Source organism: Myodes glareolus, chromosome 5 (genome assembly GCF_982192425.1).
Source record: "Myodes glareolus chromosome 5, mMyoGla1.1, whole genome shotgun sequence".
Classification (NCBI taxonomy): Eukaryota; Metazoa; Chordata; class Mammalia; order Rodentia; family Cricetidae; genus Myodes; species Myodes glareolus.
This window is the reverse complement of record NC_142030.1, coordinates 14,681,742-14,699,805: the sequence shown is the minus strand read 5'-3', so window position 1 is coordinate 14,699,805 and position 18,064 is coordinate 14,681,742. Positions and strand designations below refer to the sequence as shown.

The 18,064-nt window shown below is 39.2% G+C and overlaps 1 protein-coding gene across 2 annotated transcripts in view; it reads left to right on the top strand.

Annotated features, from left to right (window-relative positions):
* Positions 1 to 18,064, top strand: part of Lin9 (lin-9 DREAM MuvB core complex component) — a 48,000-nt gene that overhangs the window by 14,986 nt on the left and 14,950 nt on the right. For both annotated transcript variants that reach the window (XM_085687620.2, XM_085687622.2), the window contains 7 exons: positions 3,027 to 3,160; positions 4,895 to 5,020; positions 8,721 to 8,878; positions 9,748 to 9,881; positions 11,271 to 11,390; positions 11,662 to 11,763; positions 15,689 to 15,769. In XM_085687620.2, the coding sequence (XP_085543746.1) occupies positions 3,027 to 3,160; positions 4,895 to 5,020; positions 8,721 to 8,878; positions 9,748 to 9,881; positions 11,271 to 11,390; positions 11,662 to 11,763; positions 15,689 to 15,769 (855 nt within the window). The remainder of the gene's footprint in view (positions 1 to 3,026; positions 3,161 to 4,894; positions 5,021 to 8,720; positions 8,879 to 9,747; positions 9,882 to 11,270; positions 11,391 to 11,661; positions 11,764 to 15,688; positions 15,770 to 18,064) is intronic.

Sequence of the window (18,064 nt, the reverse complement as noted above, 5' to 3'; positions counted from 1 at the left end):
CTCAAATTCTAGAACAGAAAAGGAAACTAGTGAAATCCAAAGTCTGAGTACTAGCAATGTATTGATTTTGACAAATACATCTTGGTTACCGAAGATAAGCTTATCACAGAAAGCTGGATGAAGAACATTTGCAAATTCTTTTTCTTTCTTTCTTTCTTTCTTTCTTCCTTCCTCCCTCCCTCCCTCCCTCCCTCCCTCCCTCCCTCCCTCCCTGCCTCCCTCCCTCCCTCCCTCCCTCCCTCCCTCCCTCCCTCCCTCCCTCTCTCTCTCTCTTTCTTTCTTTCTTTCTTTCTTTCTTTCTTTCTTTTTGGACTTATTTATTTATTATGTATACAGTGTTCTGCCTGAGTGTATGCCTGCAGGCCAGAAGAGGGCACCAGATATTATTACAGATGGTTGTGAGTCACCATATGGTTGCTGGGAATTGAACTCAGGACCTTTGGAAGAGCAGGCAATGTTCTTAATCACTGAGTCATCTCTCCAGCCCCAAGAGAATTCTTCTTCTTCTTCTTCTTCTTCTTCTTCTTCTTCTTCTTTTTTCTTTGTTTTTGTTTTTTCGAGACAGGGTTTGCTGTAGTTTTAGAGCCTGTCCAGGAGCTAGCTCTTGTAGACCAGGCTGGCCTTGAACTCACAGAGATCCGCCTGCCTCTGTCTCCTGAGTGGTGGGATTAAAGGCATGCGCCACCACTGCCCAGTTGCAAATTCTTTACTATCTTTGCATCTAGTTTTTCTTTTCTTTCTTCTTTTTTTTTTTCTTTTGATTTTTGAGACAGGGTTTCTCTGTAGCTTTTGGTGCCTGTCCTGGAACTAGCTCTTGTAGACCAGGCTGGCCTTGAACTCACAGAGATCCGCCTGCCTCTGCCTCCCCCCCCCCCCAGTGCTGGGATTAAAGGAATGTGCCACCACCGCCCAGCTCACAGTTTTTCTAAAATAAAGAGTTTACAGTAGTGTAGTGGCTCATGTCTTTAATCTCAACACCTAGGGAGGAGAGGCAAATAGATCTCTGTGGGTTCAAGACTAGCCTCATCTACATAGCAAGTTTTAGGCTAGCCTTAGTTATATTGAACCCTCTCCCCCCATACACACACACTCACACACAAAAGTTTATAATGAAAAATCTATTTGACCTTAATTCACTATTCTTCTTTTCTCATCCAGTTAGGGAGACACTATGAGTAGTTTGATTATCCTTTTAAAATGTACTTTAAAAACTTTACATGTTGAAGCCAGTGAGATAGTTGAGCAGGTAAGGTACCTGCTGCCAAGCCTGACTCCCTGAGTTCAATCCTTAGGACGGATATAGTGGAACAAACTCCCTCAAGGTGACTTCTGAGCTCTACATATGTGCCCTTCCCATACGTGATAAGTAAGTATAATTTTAAAAGTTAAGACAATTAACAACTTTCCATATTGCATGCCTGCTACCCAAGGACTTGGGAGGCATAGGCAGAAAGATTGACTTAAGATTAGGGCCAGTCTGATCTATACGCAGATTCTAGGCCAGCCGGGACCACATAGCAAGACCCTGTCTCAGAAACAATTCAAAACAGAACTTTAAATGTGTTTATAGAAATAGATAATTAGCCACACTTGGGAGGCAGAGGCAGGCAGAACTCTATGAGTTCAAGACCAGTAAGTTCCAGGACAGCAAGGGCTGCACAACAAAACCCTGTCTCAAACTAAACAAGCAAAAGAAAATTGTAATAGAGAAGCTGAAGTGTAGCTCGGCTCAATTGATGGCTTTTGACTGGGTGCAGGAGGAGTCAGCTTTCCCTGTGGGGACTGGTCACTGGAAGTTTGGCCGTGCTGTAATGAGTATATGGACCACACAAAATTAACTTTTTTTTCCCTTTTTTCCCCCATTTCTTCTTTTTATTTGGGGTATAGAAGTCAAAAGGAAGGGGGAACGGACATGGGAGGACTGGGAAATGAGCTTAATCGGGGTGCATGATGTGAAATTCCCAAATAATCAATGAAAATATTAATGTTGGAAAAAAGTTACAGGGGCTTGTGTGTTTTTGTTATATCTGTTAGACAGGGTATCACTATGTAACCATGGCTGGCCTGGAACTCACTATATTGAGAAGTCTGACCTTGACTTGTGTGCCTCACACCTGACTTTGCTTTGTTTTTAATGATTATTGTTCTGACATCTTTATCATCAGTGGAGACAATCATATGACTTCTCTTGTTTCATGGAATTATATTAATAATTTCCTAATTCTGGTCCTTTCTGGCATTCCTAGTGTTGTGTTGTGTTTGACTTTTTTTTTTAATGTTCTACTGATGCTTGACTGTGCCCACCACCCCTCACTGGTTGTGTAGACCATGTTGGCATTGAACCTGATTCTGCTTAGGTGCTAGAATCGCAGGCACACACTACCATGCCTAGTAGTGCTGTAGAATAAACATTTTGTCCATATTTGGACAGATTTTGTTATTTTATACTGACTTCATATGGACCTACTGTGTACTTGCATTTGCATGCATGTTCCCTTTCTTGGTCTTCTCAACAGTGTTTTGATGATTTTTGTTGTTGTTGTTGTTATTTTTGTTTGTTGGTGGGGATAGAACCCAGACAAGTACTCTAACACTGAACTGTACCCCAAACACACTGGTCTTTTCTGACCCTTGAAATCTAGAAGTATTTCACTTGCATAACTAAACTAAAATTATAGTTCAAATATAGTGGAAGCAAGTATTTCACTTCCTTTTCAGAATATAATACTTGAGGCTTTAACTTTTCTAAAGTGTGTGTGTGTATGTATACATAACTGTGAGAGTCAGTTCTTTCCTTCCACCATGTGCTGACCCATGAGCTCAGGTCATCAGGCTTAGCAGCACGTATTTTTACCTGTTGAGCCACATTGCCAGACTGAGATTTTACCTTTGTATCAGGAGGTTTGTTTGTTAATGAATCCTTTTGAGTACTTAAATGTGCTCTATCTTTTTAAAAATGCATTCAGTATTACAAATGTTCATTTTTGTTTAATGAAGCTATAATTCATCTTTTTTTTTTAATGTAGAAATTTACAGCGACAATGTCAACACCAGATAAGAAAGCATCACAGAAGATTGGTTTTCGATTACGGAACTTACTCAAGCTTCCCAAAGCACATAAATGGTGCATATATGAGTGGTTCTATTCAAATATAGACAAGTATGTATCATTGTGCTTATCATTAGTGTTGCTTGAACTGATAATTAACTTTTCCCAATTATAAGCTGTCACCTCTTCTATAAGTCTACTTTGCTCTCTTTTTAAAAATTTATTTTTATTTACTATGTGTATGTATGCATGCCTGCATGACTTTCTGTACGTCATATGTATATAGGTGCCCACAGAACTCAGAGGATGTAGGATCTTCTATAACTGTAGTAATAGACAGTTTTGAGCCGCCATGTGTGTGTGAACTGAGCCCAGACCCTCTATAAGATCAGTACGTGCTCTCACCGTTGACCCAGTGCTCTAGTCACCCCATCCCCTTTTTTTCTTCTTTAAACCTTTTTCTTGTTTTAGGAACAAGGACAAGGTCTTATGTTGCTCAGGCTTGTCTTGAACTCTTGGGTTCAATGTTTTTCTTTTCTTTTTTGTTTTTTAAAGCTCTGGCTGGCCTGGAAGAGCTGGCAGTAGATCTGCCTGCCTCCCATCGTGGCTTCAGCTGATCCTCTTTCTCAGTCTACCAAATAGCTGACCTCAGACGTATTCCACTATACCCAATATAGTCCATTTCTTTATTCCTTAGTCCAGTTTCATTAATTTCTATTTTTATTAGTTTTCTCTCTTTCTTTCTCTTTCCTGCCCCTGCAAGAAGTTATACATTTTGTGAGAAGTTTTAAATGAAAGCATAATTCCATATTGTAACTAGCAACTACTATAGACTGAAGATACCCAAAATCAAAGCACCATTACTTGAAGCAAATAAGATTTGTTTTATAAATCTGGAGAAATGGACAAATTATTTGTAGGAGAGTCATCTTTTCATTTACTGCTAACGTTTACACACTTTATATGGAAATTTTTGAATAGCATATAGAGATTGGCTGAAATCCAATTACTATACAACAGGCTTATTGAAGAATGTCTCTGATTCTAATCTGTCTCCTGTGCCCATTATTGGCGATTGCTTGGTTGGCTATTGATCTATACTTCCCTTCTGTTCTCCAAAACTAGTTACTTGATCAGAAGCTTGTGAAGTTCATGGATATTTCTGTTTATGTGTCATTATTAAAACTGAACCTTTCATTTCTCAAAACTTATGAATAGAATTTTTGATGTTTTTAAGAGAATTTTCTGGTGTCTTGGTGTGATTATTTTGGGAGTCACCAAAACTACCCCAACCCTCTAGAGTGTTCAGTGTTCTGAGACTTGGCTAATCCCACAGAGGAGAGAACTCCTTGGTGATGGTTTTTCCTTTGGGGCAAAGATACTTTCTAGCTAATATTGTTTGTCTTTATCAGTTGTAATGCCAGAGGCTAGTTCCAGACGGAGATCTGAGCAAAATACATGGTCTCCTGGAGCCTCGGATCTAGACTGATTCCTGAGTGCCATAACATTTTAGATGTTTCACCTGCCAAGTACCATTCTCAACCCTTTGAATTTCACCTGCTTATGATTTAGAAAGGATTAGTATGATATAAAAAATGAGAGTGTGTGTTTTGTTTCTTGAGGCAGGGTTTCATGTTGATCTCAGACTTGCTTTGTTGCTCTGTAGCTGCGAACAGTGATGTAGCTGAGGCTGGCCTCCGACTTCCTATTCTCCTGCCTCTTCTGTCCAAGGGCTGGAATTAGAGGCATGGACCACTGTACCCGACTTTGAAAGCTATATTTTAGATTTTATTTAAGAAAATAACAATTAAGTATTACTGATAAAAAAATTGTTTTCTTTTACAGGCCACTTTTTGAAGGAGATAATGACTTCTGTGTATGCCTAAAGGAATCTTTTCCTAATTTGAAAACAAGAAAATTAACAAGAGTGGAATGGGGAAAAATCAGGCGACTGATGGGGAAACCACGGAGGTAAAAATAACTTTTTTGTTTAAAGTTAATAAATAGTTAATAGTATCAGTACTACCATGGCTCTTTTTTTTTTTTTTTTTTTTTTTTTGAGATAGTACTCACTGTGTAGTCTGGCTTGCCTGGAATTCACTATATAGACTAGACTAGCCTTGAACATACAAAGATCCACCTGCTTTTGCCTCACAAGTGCAGGGATTGAAAACATGTTCAACCACATACAGTACCTTAATTTTTTAAATCTTCAAATGACTAGTACCAAAACATAACTTTTCAGAATAATTGATTGTATGTTAATAATATCATATTACTAAACTATGATGTAAGTGCTTGTATACTTAGAATGAAATTTCATCTTTTCTGATCACAGATTTTTTTTAACATATTACTGTTGTAAAGATTTCTTTTTTTTTCTTTTTTTTTTGATTGTGAGCCACTATGTAGTTGCTGGGAATTGAACTCAGGACCTCCATGGAAGAGCAGCCAGTGCTCTTAACCTCTGAGTTATCTCTCCAGCCCCAACGAGCCTTATTTTAATGAATATTTTTATTTTTTCTTTCCATCTCCAATGTTACTGTATTAAATTACTTATTTCCTTTATGTCTATCCTCCCCTACCAATTTTACCCATCCATCCATCTGCAGAGTATCATGTTGTCTCTGCCTGGCCTCAGACTCAAACTGGTTTGTATAACCAAAGGTAACATTGATCTTCCTGCCTCTACCTTCAAAGTGTTGGGATTAGATGTGTGAAATGTTATGCCCAGTTTTGTTAATGTGATGCTGGAGATGAAATCCAAGAATTTGTACATGCTGGTCAAGCACTATACTAACAGCTATGTTCCCAGTCCACCCCAAAATATGTTTACTTGTCCTGGAAAATATTTAAGGAAGCTATAAGGTCTTATGTTTAATTTTCACATCTTTTGACTTTTTGTGTGTGTTCTCGTATTTGTACACACACACACGGATGCCATGGTACACTTCTGAAGGTTGGACTAATATGTGGGAGTTGGTTTCAGTTGTCTTCTACTGTCATGCAGGCCCTGGGGTTTAGACTTGGGTGGTCAGACATTTTGGCAAAAATCCTTTACTTGCTAAACTGTCTCATCACACTCTTTTAATATATTTTTTAATTCTTTGAGAATTTCATACATGGATACAATAGAATGAAGTCATTGGAAAAGTTTGCAAGATTTTTTTCTTTCTTAAGAAAGTCAAGGAATGTATAGCTGGGTGGTGGTGACACATGTCTTTAATCCCAGCATTCTGGAGGCACAGGCAGGTGGATCTCTGGAGTTCTGGTCTACAAGAGCTGGTTCCAGGATAGGTTTCAAAGCTACAGAGAAACCCTGTCTTGAAAAAACAAACGAAAAAAGAGAGAGAGAGAAAGTCAAGTTATAATACAGATTTATGTAATAAACCTTTTATTATTATTATAAATAAATATAATTATAAATATAATTATATAATATTATACATAATAATTATATATTATATAATTATAAATTATAATTATAAATATATTATAAATAAATGTAATTATAAATATTATTTATGTAATAAACCTTCAGAAATACCCTAACTCCAAAACTCAGTTGAGAGCTGGGTGTGGTGGCTCACACCTTTAATCCCAGCACTCAGGAGGCACAGGCAGGCAAATTTCTGTGAGTTCGAGGCCATCCTGGTCTACAAAGTGAGTTCCAGGACAGCCAGAGAAACCCTATCTCAAAAAAAAAACCTAAAAACTAAAAAACAAACAAACAACAACAACAAAAAACCCAACCTCGGTTGAGGGGACAGAGAGATGGTTCATTGTGAAACGCACTTACAGACAACCAGATTTCATTTTCAGCACCATGTGGTAGCTTATAATAACCCGTAACTCCAGTTTCAGAAGGTGTGTTACCTCCTCCTCTGGATTCCTTGGACACACACTATAAACACATATATGTATGATTGTATGTGTGTGTATACACATGTTACAGTGAGGGGCTGAGGGCCGCTTGTTTATCCTGGCCGCCTGGCTAGCTCACACCCAAAATAACCACACAGAAACTATATTAATTAAAACATTGCTCTAACTTCTTATTGGCTAACTCTTACATATTAGTTTAACCCATCTCCATTAATCTGTGTATCTCCACATGGCTGTGGCTTACTGGAGAGTCTAACCAGCGTCCATCTCAGGCAGAGGATCCATGGCTTTTCTCACTCTGCCCTTCTTCCCAGCATTTAGTTCTGTTTTTTCTGCCTACCTAAGTTCTGCCCTATTCACTAGGCCAAGACAGTTTATTCATTAACCAATGAAAGCAACACATGAACAGAAGAACCTCCTACACCATACACATACACACTTAAGGGAAAAAAATAAGTTGATGCAAGCCAGGAAGATGGCTCAGCAGGTAAGGGACTCACTGCCAATACTGATAACCTGATTTCAATCCTGAGGGCCCAGATGGTGAAAGACAAGAACAGACCTCCATAAGTTGTGCTCTGATTTCCACTTGCACACTATGCTGTATCTGTGCATGCACACACTCTCAAATAAATAAATGTAAAAACTTTTTAAAGAATCAATGATGAAATTGCATTCAGTCACAATATAAAAAGGAAGGCAAGGGCTGGAGAGATGGCTCAGCGGTTAAGAGCATTGCCTGCTCTTCCAAAGATCCTGAGTTCAATTCCCGGCAACCACGTGGTGGCTCACAACCATCTGTAATGAGGTCTGGTGCCCTCTTCTGGCCTGCAGACATATACACAGACAGAATATTGTATACATAATAAATAAATAAATAAATATTTTTTAAAAAGAGGAAGGCAAAATGTGAAACTACCAGGAAGAAACTCAAAAGTAAACGTGCTATTCATGAGCAAATGTGAAGACACATAGTCTTGGGAAGGAAGAGTCGACATCTGAAGTTAATCTGTAAATTAAAACAGCAATGTAAGACTATCAGTCTCCTCTTTCAGCCTCCATGCTTGAGATCAGACTTAGGTCTTAGAGCGTATTAGACAAATACAAGGCATTCTACACCAATATACATGCCAACCCCCTCGCCATATTTGTTTTTATAATGAGTTCATCCTAAATTTTATATTTGCATAAAAGGTGTTGATAGCAAATCTCTGAGTTCACAGCAAGCATGGGTTATATAGTGAGTTCCAGGCCAGCGAGGGTGACATAGTGAAAACCCTGTCTCCTACCCCAAATTTTTATTTGCTAAGTTAAGTGAAGAAAGCCTTTAAAAAAACAAAGAAATGATCGGCAACATTTATCAGGTATCAGCTGAAGTATAAAAATAGTCATTAAGATTGACAGTACCTGCCTTGAACTGACAGAGGTCCACCTGCCTCTGCCTCAGCATGATGGAATTAAAGGCGTACGCCACCACACCCAGCCTCACCTTATTCCTTGAGACTCCAGCTAGTTTGTTATAGGGAGCCCATCTCAGCCCTCCTAGGTACTTAAAGGCAGGCCATGCCCAACTAGCATTTACATAGGTTCTGGGTGTCCAAATTCTAGTCTTGCTTGCATAACAAGTACTTTAACCACTGAGCCATCTCCCCAGGCCCTCAAAATTTATCTGATTATACACTTCAAACATAATTTATTATATTTATACACCTACTATAAATACAGTAGGTGTGTACTATAACATCTGGCCTGGCTTGGTTTATATGATGTCTGTAATTTATTCTAGATGTTCTTCTGCATTTTTTGAGGAAGAGAGATCAGCATTAAAACAGAAACGGCAGAAAATCCGGCTCTTACAACAAAGGAAAGTTGCAGATGTTTCACAATTCAAAGATCTCCCTGATGAAATTCCTCTGCCCCTGGTAATTGGAACCAAAGTTACAGGTAAGTGAAAGCAGGTGGTTGAGTCAGTCACCTGCCAGTTGTAGCCAAGGCTGCATCTGTTAGAAATTTAGGGCATGCATCTGATTCCGCAGCAGTTCACTATAGTAAAGGAACAGTGGTCTGAAGAGCTGGCTCAGCAGTTAAAAGCACTGGCTGCTCTTCCAGAGGACCCACGTCCAATTCCCAGAACCCACATGGCAACTCAAAATTATCTGTAACTCCTGTTCCAGAGGATCTGGTACCCTCACACAGACATACCTGCAGACAAACACCAATGCACATAAAATAAAAATAAATAAATTATAAAATAAAATAAAGTTGAAAATAAACTATTCTTAATGTGTCACTTAAAAGTATAATATCCAGCCAGGTGGGTGGTGCACACCTTTAATCCTAGTACTCGGGTGGCAGAGGCAGGTAGATCTCTGTGGGTTCGAGGCCACCCTGATCTACAGAGGGAGTCCAGACAACCAGAGCTACATAGAGAAACCCTGTCTCAAAACAAACAAACAAACAAAAAGTATGCTATCCAGAATTCCTTTGTTAGTTTTTTACGGGTTCATCCTCTAAATGGTGATCTTTTTGGTGTAGCTATCTGATTTCATTTATGTGTCAAATTAAGAATCAAAAAAGCTTTGTTAATTCTCCAATCCTAAAATAAAGTACACAGTCATGTTAGTGCTGGGATTAAAGGAGTGCGCCATGTTAGTGCTGGGATTAAAAGAGTGCACCACCACTGCCCGGCTCATGTTAAATTTAGTCAATAGTGACGCTGTATTTTTTATGGTTTAATCGACATGTTTAGAACAGTTTATTTGACAATTCTTTGCATGTACTAAATATGATAATGCGTTTGTTTCTTTTCTCAGCACGATTGCGTGGTGTTCACGATGGTCTGTTCACTGGTCAGATAGACGCTGTGGACACTCTAAATGCTACTTACAGAGTAACTTTCGATAGAACAGGGCTCGGGACTCACACCATTCCTGACTATGAAGTACTTGTGAGTAATGTTTTATTAAACTTAACTACAGTATTTTAGAGTATATTTGTATTTTGTGCCTTTTAATTATTTTAGTATTTTTTTAAAATTTACTTATTTATTTATTTATAAGAATTTCCACTTCCTCCCCTCCTCCCAATACCCTCCAGCTCCCCGCACTCCCTCTCCTCCTCCCTCTCCAGTCCTAAGAGCAGTCAGGGTTTCCTGCCCTGTGGGAAGTTCAAGTTCCTCCCCCCTCCCTCCAGGTCCAGGAAGGTGAGCATCCAAACAGACCAGGATCCCAAAAAGCCAGTACATGCAGATGAAACAAGACCCAGTGCCATTGTCAATGGCTTCTCAGTCAGAAAATACATCTCAGTATTTTCTTATAAATTGTCTTTTATTAGAGGATCGAGGTTTCAATTCAAAGATGCTTGTGATTCCCCAACCCTGTGTACTAGATCTCTGAAGAACTGTACTTATGTCCCATTTCCAAAAACTAGGACCCTCCCTTGTGCTTTCTGCACACAGTGTCTTACTGTGGCAGAGTGATTGTTGCTGACCAAATAATCTTGGAATCTACACATTTTCATTCTATTAGGGTAAGGTATAGTCAGTTTTAAATTTAAAATAGGAAGTAACCTCTTGGACTTTCAGTATTTTTCTTCTGTTCTATTCTCACATTTATGTAGGATCAATATCTTCATTTTTTAAAATTATATTTTTATAGACAGGCAGTGGTGGTGCACACTTTTAATGCCAGCACTCGGAGGCAAGCTGTGAGTTTTAGGCCAACCTGATCTACAAGAGCTAGTTCCAGGACAGCTTCCAAAGCTACAGAGAAACCCTGTCTCAAAAAACAAAACAAAAATTACATTTACATTTTTATTTATTTTGTGTACGTATGTATGTGCATGTGTATACTTGTGCTCACACATACCACAACACTTGTTTGGAGGTCAAAGTACAACTTGTGGGAGTCTGCTGTTCTTCCACCATTTGGGTCCTAAGAATTTAACTCAGGTCATCATGCTTGGTGGCAGGTGCCTGTACCCACTGAGCAGCCCAATGCCTTCATTTTTCACATAATAAAAATGCCATAATATTCATCAACTTATTTAAGGCTCTGAAACTGGGTTTAGTTTCTCAGTCAAATGGAGACTAGAATCGAAGTCTTTTGATGCTCAAATACACATTAACCTGCTGAACTTGATTTTGTAATGTTGTGGAAATTGTGTGTGTGTGTGTGTGTGTGTGTGTGTGTGTTCGTGTTCACATTCTCGAGTGTACTTTGGGTTGAATCTAGGGCTTAGTGATCACTGACCCAGTCTTAGTGAGATGCTATATCTCAAGTTGATAAACAATGTTTACAAAGTCTCCAAGTTTTAAGCATTATTCTCTTTTCCAAAGAGTAATGAGCCTCATGATACAATGCCAATTGCTGCCTTTGGACAAAAACAGCGGCCTTCTCGGTTTTTTATGACCCCTCCACGGTTACATTATACCCCTCCTCTCCAGTCACCAATTACAGTAAGTATTATAGAAATGCCCTCAGTAATGTAACTATTGCAGTTATAAACTGTGTTCTCATGAAGCACATATTACAACTACTTCAGGACTTGAGAAGCTACCACTATCTATATTATTTTAACTGATTGGCAGTTACTAAAATAAGTAAATAGTTGCTCCAATTCTGGAATTATTTTCTTTGTTATTGGATATAATGTAATTTTAATTAAACAGAATTTTTACTATATCTAAAGATACTGTCAGTGATTAGATGATTCTTTCTGTCCCACAGGATAGTGATCCTTTATTAGGACAGTCACCTTGGAGAAGTAAAATTTCTGGCTCTGACACGGAGACGTTAGGAGGCTTTCCAGTAGAATTCCTTATCCAGGTGGTGAGTCAAGACTTGTCCCTTGCAGCAATCTTTGAAAGAAATACTCAAGGAGAACTGTAAGCCAGGGGAGCCTCAGTATATGTTGCCCCACTGTCTGCTAGACTGATATCATTATTGGTGCTCATGTATTTAATTTTTTTGTGTGAGTGTTTTTGTTTTGTTTTGGGGCTTTTTTCTGGGATGAGCAGTTTTAGGTTCATAACAAAGTTAGGATGACTATAAAGATATTTCCCATAACCCCCCTCTCACATGTGTAATGTCCTTTACCAGTGTGTGCATTCATTATAGTCAGTGAGCCTTTGTTGTTATCCTTGTCACCCAAACAAAATAAGAGGAAACAAATTGATGAAGGAAAATATATGGGTTTATACTTTGGGCAAACCTGGGAAAGATTCTTACTTTCTTTCTGCCCTTCCTGAAGCAGCATTACAGTTCTGTAGAAAAGATGAAACTAGCTGGACAGTGGAGGCTCATGCCTTTAATCCCAGCACTCAGGAGGCAGAGGCAGGCAGATCTCTGTGAGTTCAAGGACAGCCAGAGATACACAAAGAAACCCTATCTCGAAAAAACAAAAACGAAAAGACAGAAAGAAAAGATGAAACTAAAGCCAGGGAAATTGTGCATGGTGGTTTTACTGTGAGATCAGCCACCAGTGCTAATCCCCTGCCTGGCCCGCTGGCATCAGTTCATCGTGGACTTTCCCTTTCTCCAGCATGCTGATTCCTATGGAAGTTCTGACGGTCCATTGTTTTATTGTCTCTAGTTTAGTAGTCTGGTAGGCAAAGGGATGGTTACAAGTATTCCCTGGAGTATTTGAAACTGCCAGGACTTTACCTCTCTGACTCAGCTCAGGAGCACAGTGATACCCCCACCCCTTTTAACAACCCGGTTTTAAGGGGTTTGGTGTATTGTGCCATCTATGTAGTGCTGGGATTGTGTTTCATTTTCCTGTAATGAGTTAGTCATTGATGTATTATATTGCTGATAGGTCTCAAACCCCAGGACAAATGGCTGAGATGCCCATTAACATCAAAGTGAACCTGACGACTAGGTTCTCCTAGCACCTCTTAGTCTTTACCTGTTATGGGGTATGCCAGCCAGAAGGACTCTGTAAAAGGTAGGGGCAGTCAGTGTCCCCTTTGATATGTTAAATAGTCACCTCAGCCTTTCATCCCAGGGTTTGAAACTTAACAGTTGCAAATATGAGGTCTAGAGAGATGGTTAAGAGCACTCACTGATTCTGCAGAGGACCAGGGTTCAATTCCCAGAACTATACAGAGACTCATAGCCATCTGTAACTCCCGTTCCAAGGGTTCCAACATCCTCTTCTGGCCTCTGCAGGCACTGCATGCATGTGAAACATAGACAAACATATAGGCAAAACAATGGTACATACAATAAAAGTTTTTAAAAATAAAAATTACAGATCTTTTAAATCTTTTAAAAGATTGTTGAGATGCTCATTTCATTCTATTTTTCTTTTTTTTTCATTTTTGGTTTTTCGAGACAGGGTTTCTCTGTAGCTTTGGATCCTGTCCCAGAACTAGCTCTTGTGGACCAGGCTGGCCTCAAACTCACAGAGATCAGCCTGCCTTTAATCCCGAGTGCTGGGATTAAAGGCATGCACCACCACCACCCGACTTTTCTATTTTTCTTTCTTTTCTGGTTAGCTGAAATAATTGGATTTAAAAAAAAGCATCACCAGGCATGAGCCAGCACCCAGGAGGCATAGGCAGGAGCATCACTGAAAATTTGAAGTCAGTCTGGTTTACCTAACAAGTTCTAGGCCTACCTAGGCTACATGGCAAGACCGTGCTTTGAAAAGGGGAGGGGCCGAATACCTAATATGTTTTTTTGGTTACTTTATGGTGTAATTTGCAGAGATAAATGTTTGATGTTTTCTCTTTGCTTCCTGGTTCAACAAAATGAGTTTGATGATTAAAATTATCTAGTTCTAGGGGATCTGACACCCTCTTCTGACCTTCCTGAGCACCAGGCATGCACATGGTACACAACAATAGATGCCACAGTAGTAGAGCAACTGAAGACCATAGTACTGCTTACTTAACTGCTTAATTTTTTAAAAAATATCACTGTGAATTTAAGGACTTTTAGCTTTAAGAACTTTTGTTTTCCATTCTTAGCAATTTTTTTTACCTAATGGTCTACAAATTGCTCATTTTGAGCTGTGAAAGCTTGTTAAGATTGTCTTTTTAAAATTTTTTTTAGATTTTATTTAATTTTATGAGTTGAGTGTTCTGCATGTACACCTGTGTGCCAGAAGAGGGCATCAGATCCCATTGTATACGGTCATGAGCCACCATGTGGGTGCTGGGAATTGAACTCAGGACCTCTGGAAGAACAGCCAGTGCTCTTAACTGCTGAGCCATCTCTCCAGCCCCTCAGATTGACTTTTTACAAAGTTTTTATACTATTTTATATTTTCTACTGGTATATAAAATAGTCATGTTTGTGAAGTAGAAACTCATGCAAATACAGATAAATAGCAGAAGTGGAAGGTTGTTACCAGGAAGGCTTAGACAGGCTTTGTATGTAGTTTGCTTGAACACTTCCTGGTTCAGGCAAAGAGGTTTGAGAAATGTCTGAAAGTCTTGACTGCAGAGAGGAATAGAGTTTAAGTCTGAAGGGGTTTGTAATTACTGTTGTCTTAGAGTCATGCTGAACCTTACAGACCGATTATTTCAAATCTTCATCTTGCCTGGGAAGCCCTCACACAGTTGAGCATAGCAGCTGAGCTGTTCAACTGCCTTCATTGCAGCAGAGGCACTAGGGAACCAGATAGGTACACTTCCAGAGCTTGGCCCACCATCTGTCCTAGGTGGGCAGGTGCTGAACTTGTCTCTAAGTGTCCCAGGTTAAGTCCTTAATCCTTTTTAACATATCCTAATTATAGTAGACTTTAAATTATTTACCATTACTTTTTTGTTTATTTTGTGTGTACTAGAGATGGGTAGATGAGTACACTGTGTATCACAGTGCGAATAACTGGGAAGTTGGTTCTCTCATTCCACCATATGGGTTCTGGGGATTGAGCTCTGGTCCCCAGGTTTGATAGCAGGCATCTTTACCCACTGAGTCATCTCAATGGCCCAATTATTTTAACTTTAAAGTAGCCACATGGCTATATACATGTGCAGAATTCAGTGCCTGTGGCAGAGCCCATCCACATTTTGTATTGCTATCATTTGGTTTATTACTAGTGCTCTCTCTCCTCCCCCTTCCTTCAACAAAGCCCTTCTTTTACAAAGTCATTTTTCTTTCTCAGGGAGTGGGCACATGTGCATGGTCTGCTTCTAGGAGTCAGAAAACCACTTTGAAGTGCTAAGTTTTTGTCAGGTGGTAGCACATGCTTTGCTTTTAATCCCAGCACCAGACAGCAGAGACAGGCAGATTTCTGAGTTTGATGTTAGCCTGGTCTACAGAGTGATTTCCAGGACAGCCAGGAATACAAAGAAACCCTGTTTTGAAAACAAAAAACAAACAAAAAAATAAATAAATAAATTAGTTCTTTCCTTCCACCATGTGGGTACAGGGAGTCAAACTCAGGTGGTCAGGCTTGGTAGCACAGCTCACCACCTCTTATTACAGTAGATTTTAAAATATTTTCTTTCCTAAGTCAGGTTATCATTATGTAGACTAGGCTGTCCTGGACTTGTTATGTAGCCTCAGATGGCCTAAATTTATGGTCCTCCTACGTCAGTATCCTGAGTGCTGAATTTGAATGTATGTTCTATGCTGAGTTTAAACTATTATTTTTGCTTACTATGTGCATGTGTAAAGTAAAATACTTTGCCATAATTATATTGAGACTAAAATATATCATTAGAACATATTAGTGAAAACTGAAAATTTGATATACCTAAATGTTTCTATTTATTCTAAAACATTTCTTTTTTGTCTACAGACTAAATTATCAAAAATTCTCATGATTAAAAAAGAACATATCAAGAAATTAAGGGAGATGAACACAGAAGCAGAAAAGCTGGTAAGGATTTAAGGATTTGTTTTACTTGTTTACTTGTCTAATCTTAAAATGGTGAGGCCTTCTAATCTTTTTTTTTTTTCTTTAATAACCTTCTAGCGGGGGATAAAAAAACTTTGAGGCATCTTTCTTTGTTTTTGTTTTGAGACCAGGTCTTGCTAAGTTTCCCTGGCTGGCCTGAAATGTACTGTATAGACCAGGCTGGCTTCCAACTTATGGCAAGCCTCCTGCATTTGCTGGGACTACAAGCATGTGCCACTACACCTGGCTTGCAATAAATATTACTTTAAATCATTTGATTTCACTTTTTCTTACTATATTTGGTACATGCTGGTAAATGAACAGTGTGATACAGTGCCTTCTTACCAATTAGATCACTGACAACACAGTTGCATAGGATTAATGAATTAGCTTCGTGAACAATTTACTTGAGTGTAGAATTCCTAGGGCTGATTAATACATCTTACTAAGGAAGATTTAATGACAGCTTTTTGTTTTGTTTTGTTTTGTTTTGTTTTTCGAGATAGGGTTTCTCTGTAGCTAGCTCTTGTAGACCAAGCTGGCCTCGAACTCACAAAGATCCGCCTGCCTCTGCCTCCCGAGTGCTAGGATTAAAGGTGTGCGCCACCACTGCCCGGCAGCTTTTTTAAAGTGCTTCAGAATAAGGTAGCCAAATTGTCATATTTAAGTTAACTCGACAAAGGTTTTATTAATCAGATAAGTCCGAAAAGTCAATTTTATTTGTACGAAAGAATGAATAGAAGTGTTGTTCTCCCCTGCCCCTGCTACCTCCCAGACAGGATTTCTCTGTAGCTTTAGAACATGTTCTGGGACTAGCTCTTATAGACTAGACTGGCCTCAAACTCACAGAGATCTGCCTGCATCTGTCTCCCGAGTGCTGGATTAAAGGTGTGTGCCACCACACCCTGGCGTGTTGTTTTTTGAGATTGTCTGTGTGTCTATGCTGTGTGCATACAGACATTCCTGGAGTCTAGCACAGGTTGTAAGATTTCCTGGGGCTGCCCAACATAGGTGCTCAGAACTGAACTCAGGTAAACTGCTTACATAAAAATACTCTCTAAATGTAACTCTCATCATAGACCAGGCTGTCCTCAAACACTCAGATATTCATTTGCCTCCCAAGTGCTGGGATTAAAGATATGAGCAACCACAGCCAGCAAGATTATTTTCTTATCAAGGGATTGAAAATAAAATTAAAATGGGACTCAGGTATAGCTCAATGAGACCTGGGTTCGAACCAAAACAGAAATAGGTGGGTGGATGGGTGAACGAATGGGAGGGTGGGTGAGTAGGTGGATGTTCAGCCCCTGACATGTATAAATAAACAAAACATAAACTTACATTCAGACATCTAGGATAAAGGAAGGCAAGAGGTATTAAATTTTTATGGAATAGTATTAGTTTCCAAAAAAAAGAAAATCCTTCCTTATGCACCCTCATATGTAATGAAAGAGCTAACTAACACCTGAATTGTTCAAAAGGCCAGGGATGATTAGTACTCTGCTAATTGTACTGATTTTTTTTTAGGCAGTGCGAACTAAGAGTATCAAAGGTATATTCAAGTGTTTTTCTTTTCTGTGAAAAAACTTCAGATAGAAAACACTGAACTAACCAGGCTATGGTGACACAGGCCTTTAATCCCAGCTCTTGGGATGCAGAAGCAGGCGAATCTCTTGAATTCAAGGCCATTTTGGCCTAAAGTGTGGGTTTCAGGACTCCACAGAGAAATCCTGTCTCAAAAAACAAACAAACAAAAAAACCCACTAAATGTCAGTTATTTCTAACCAGGTGTTTTAATACTAACTAGTAGTGATTTTTAGCTACCCTATCCTCATCTAACCTCTACACTCACAATTACTTAATCCTTTTTCAGTGATTTAAAAGCTATTTATGTTTAATCTTACCAAATAATTTGAATAGTCACTGCTTTTCACCTCAAATGATGAACATAGTACTTGTTCAAAGTATATGTTTCTACAAAGAAAATTAATCTCTTAAAGTTTCTTTTTCACCCAGCCCCCCCAAAAAATGTAGTTTTCGACTGTTTGTATGTGTGTGTTGCATATCTGTTCATGTTTACATGTTTGTGTGAAGTGCTCTTCCTCAGTCGCTCTGAAGACAGGGTCTGGTCTCTCAGTGAACCAGGAGCTGATGGATGCAGGTAGGCTGGCTGATTCCAGGGACCCGCCAGTTTTTGCCTACCCAGTTCTGATATGACAAGGCAGTGTGTGCTGGGGATCACATTCAGGTCTGTGTGCTTGTGCAGCAAGCCTTTTC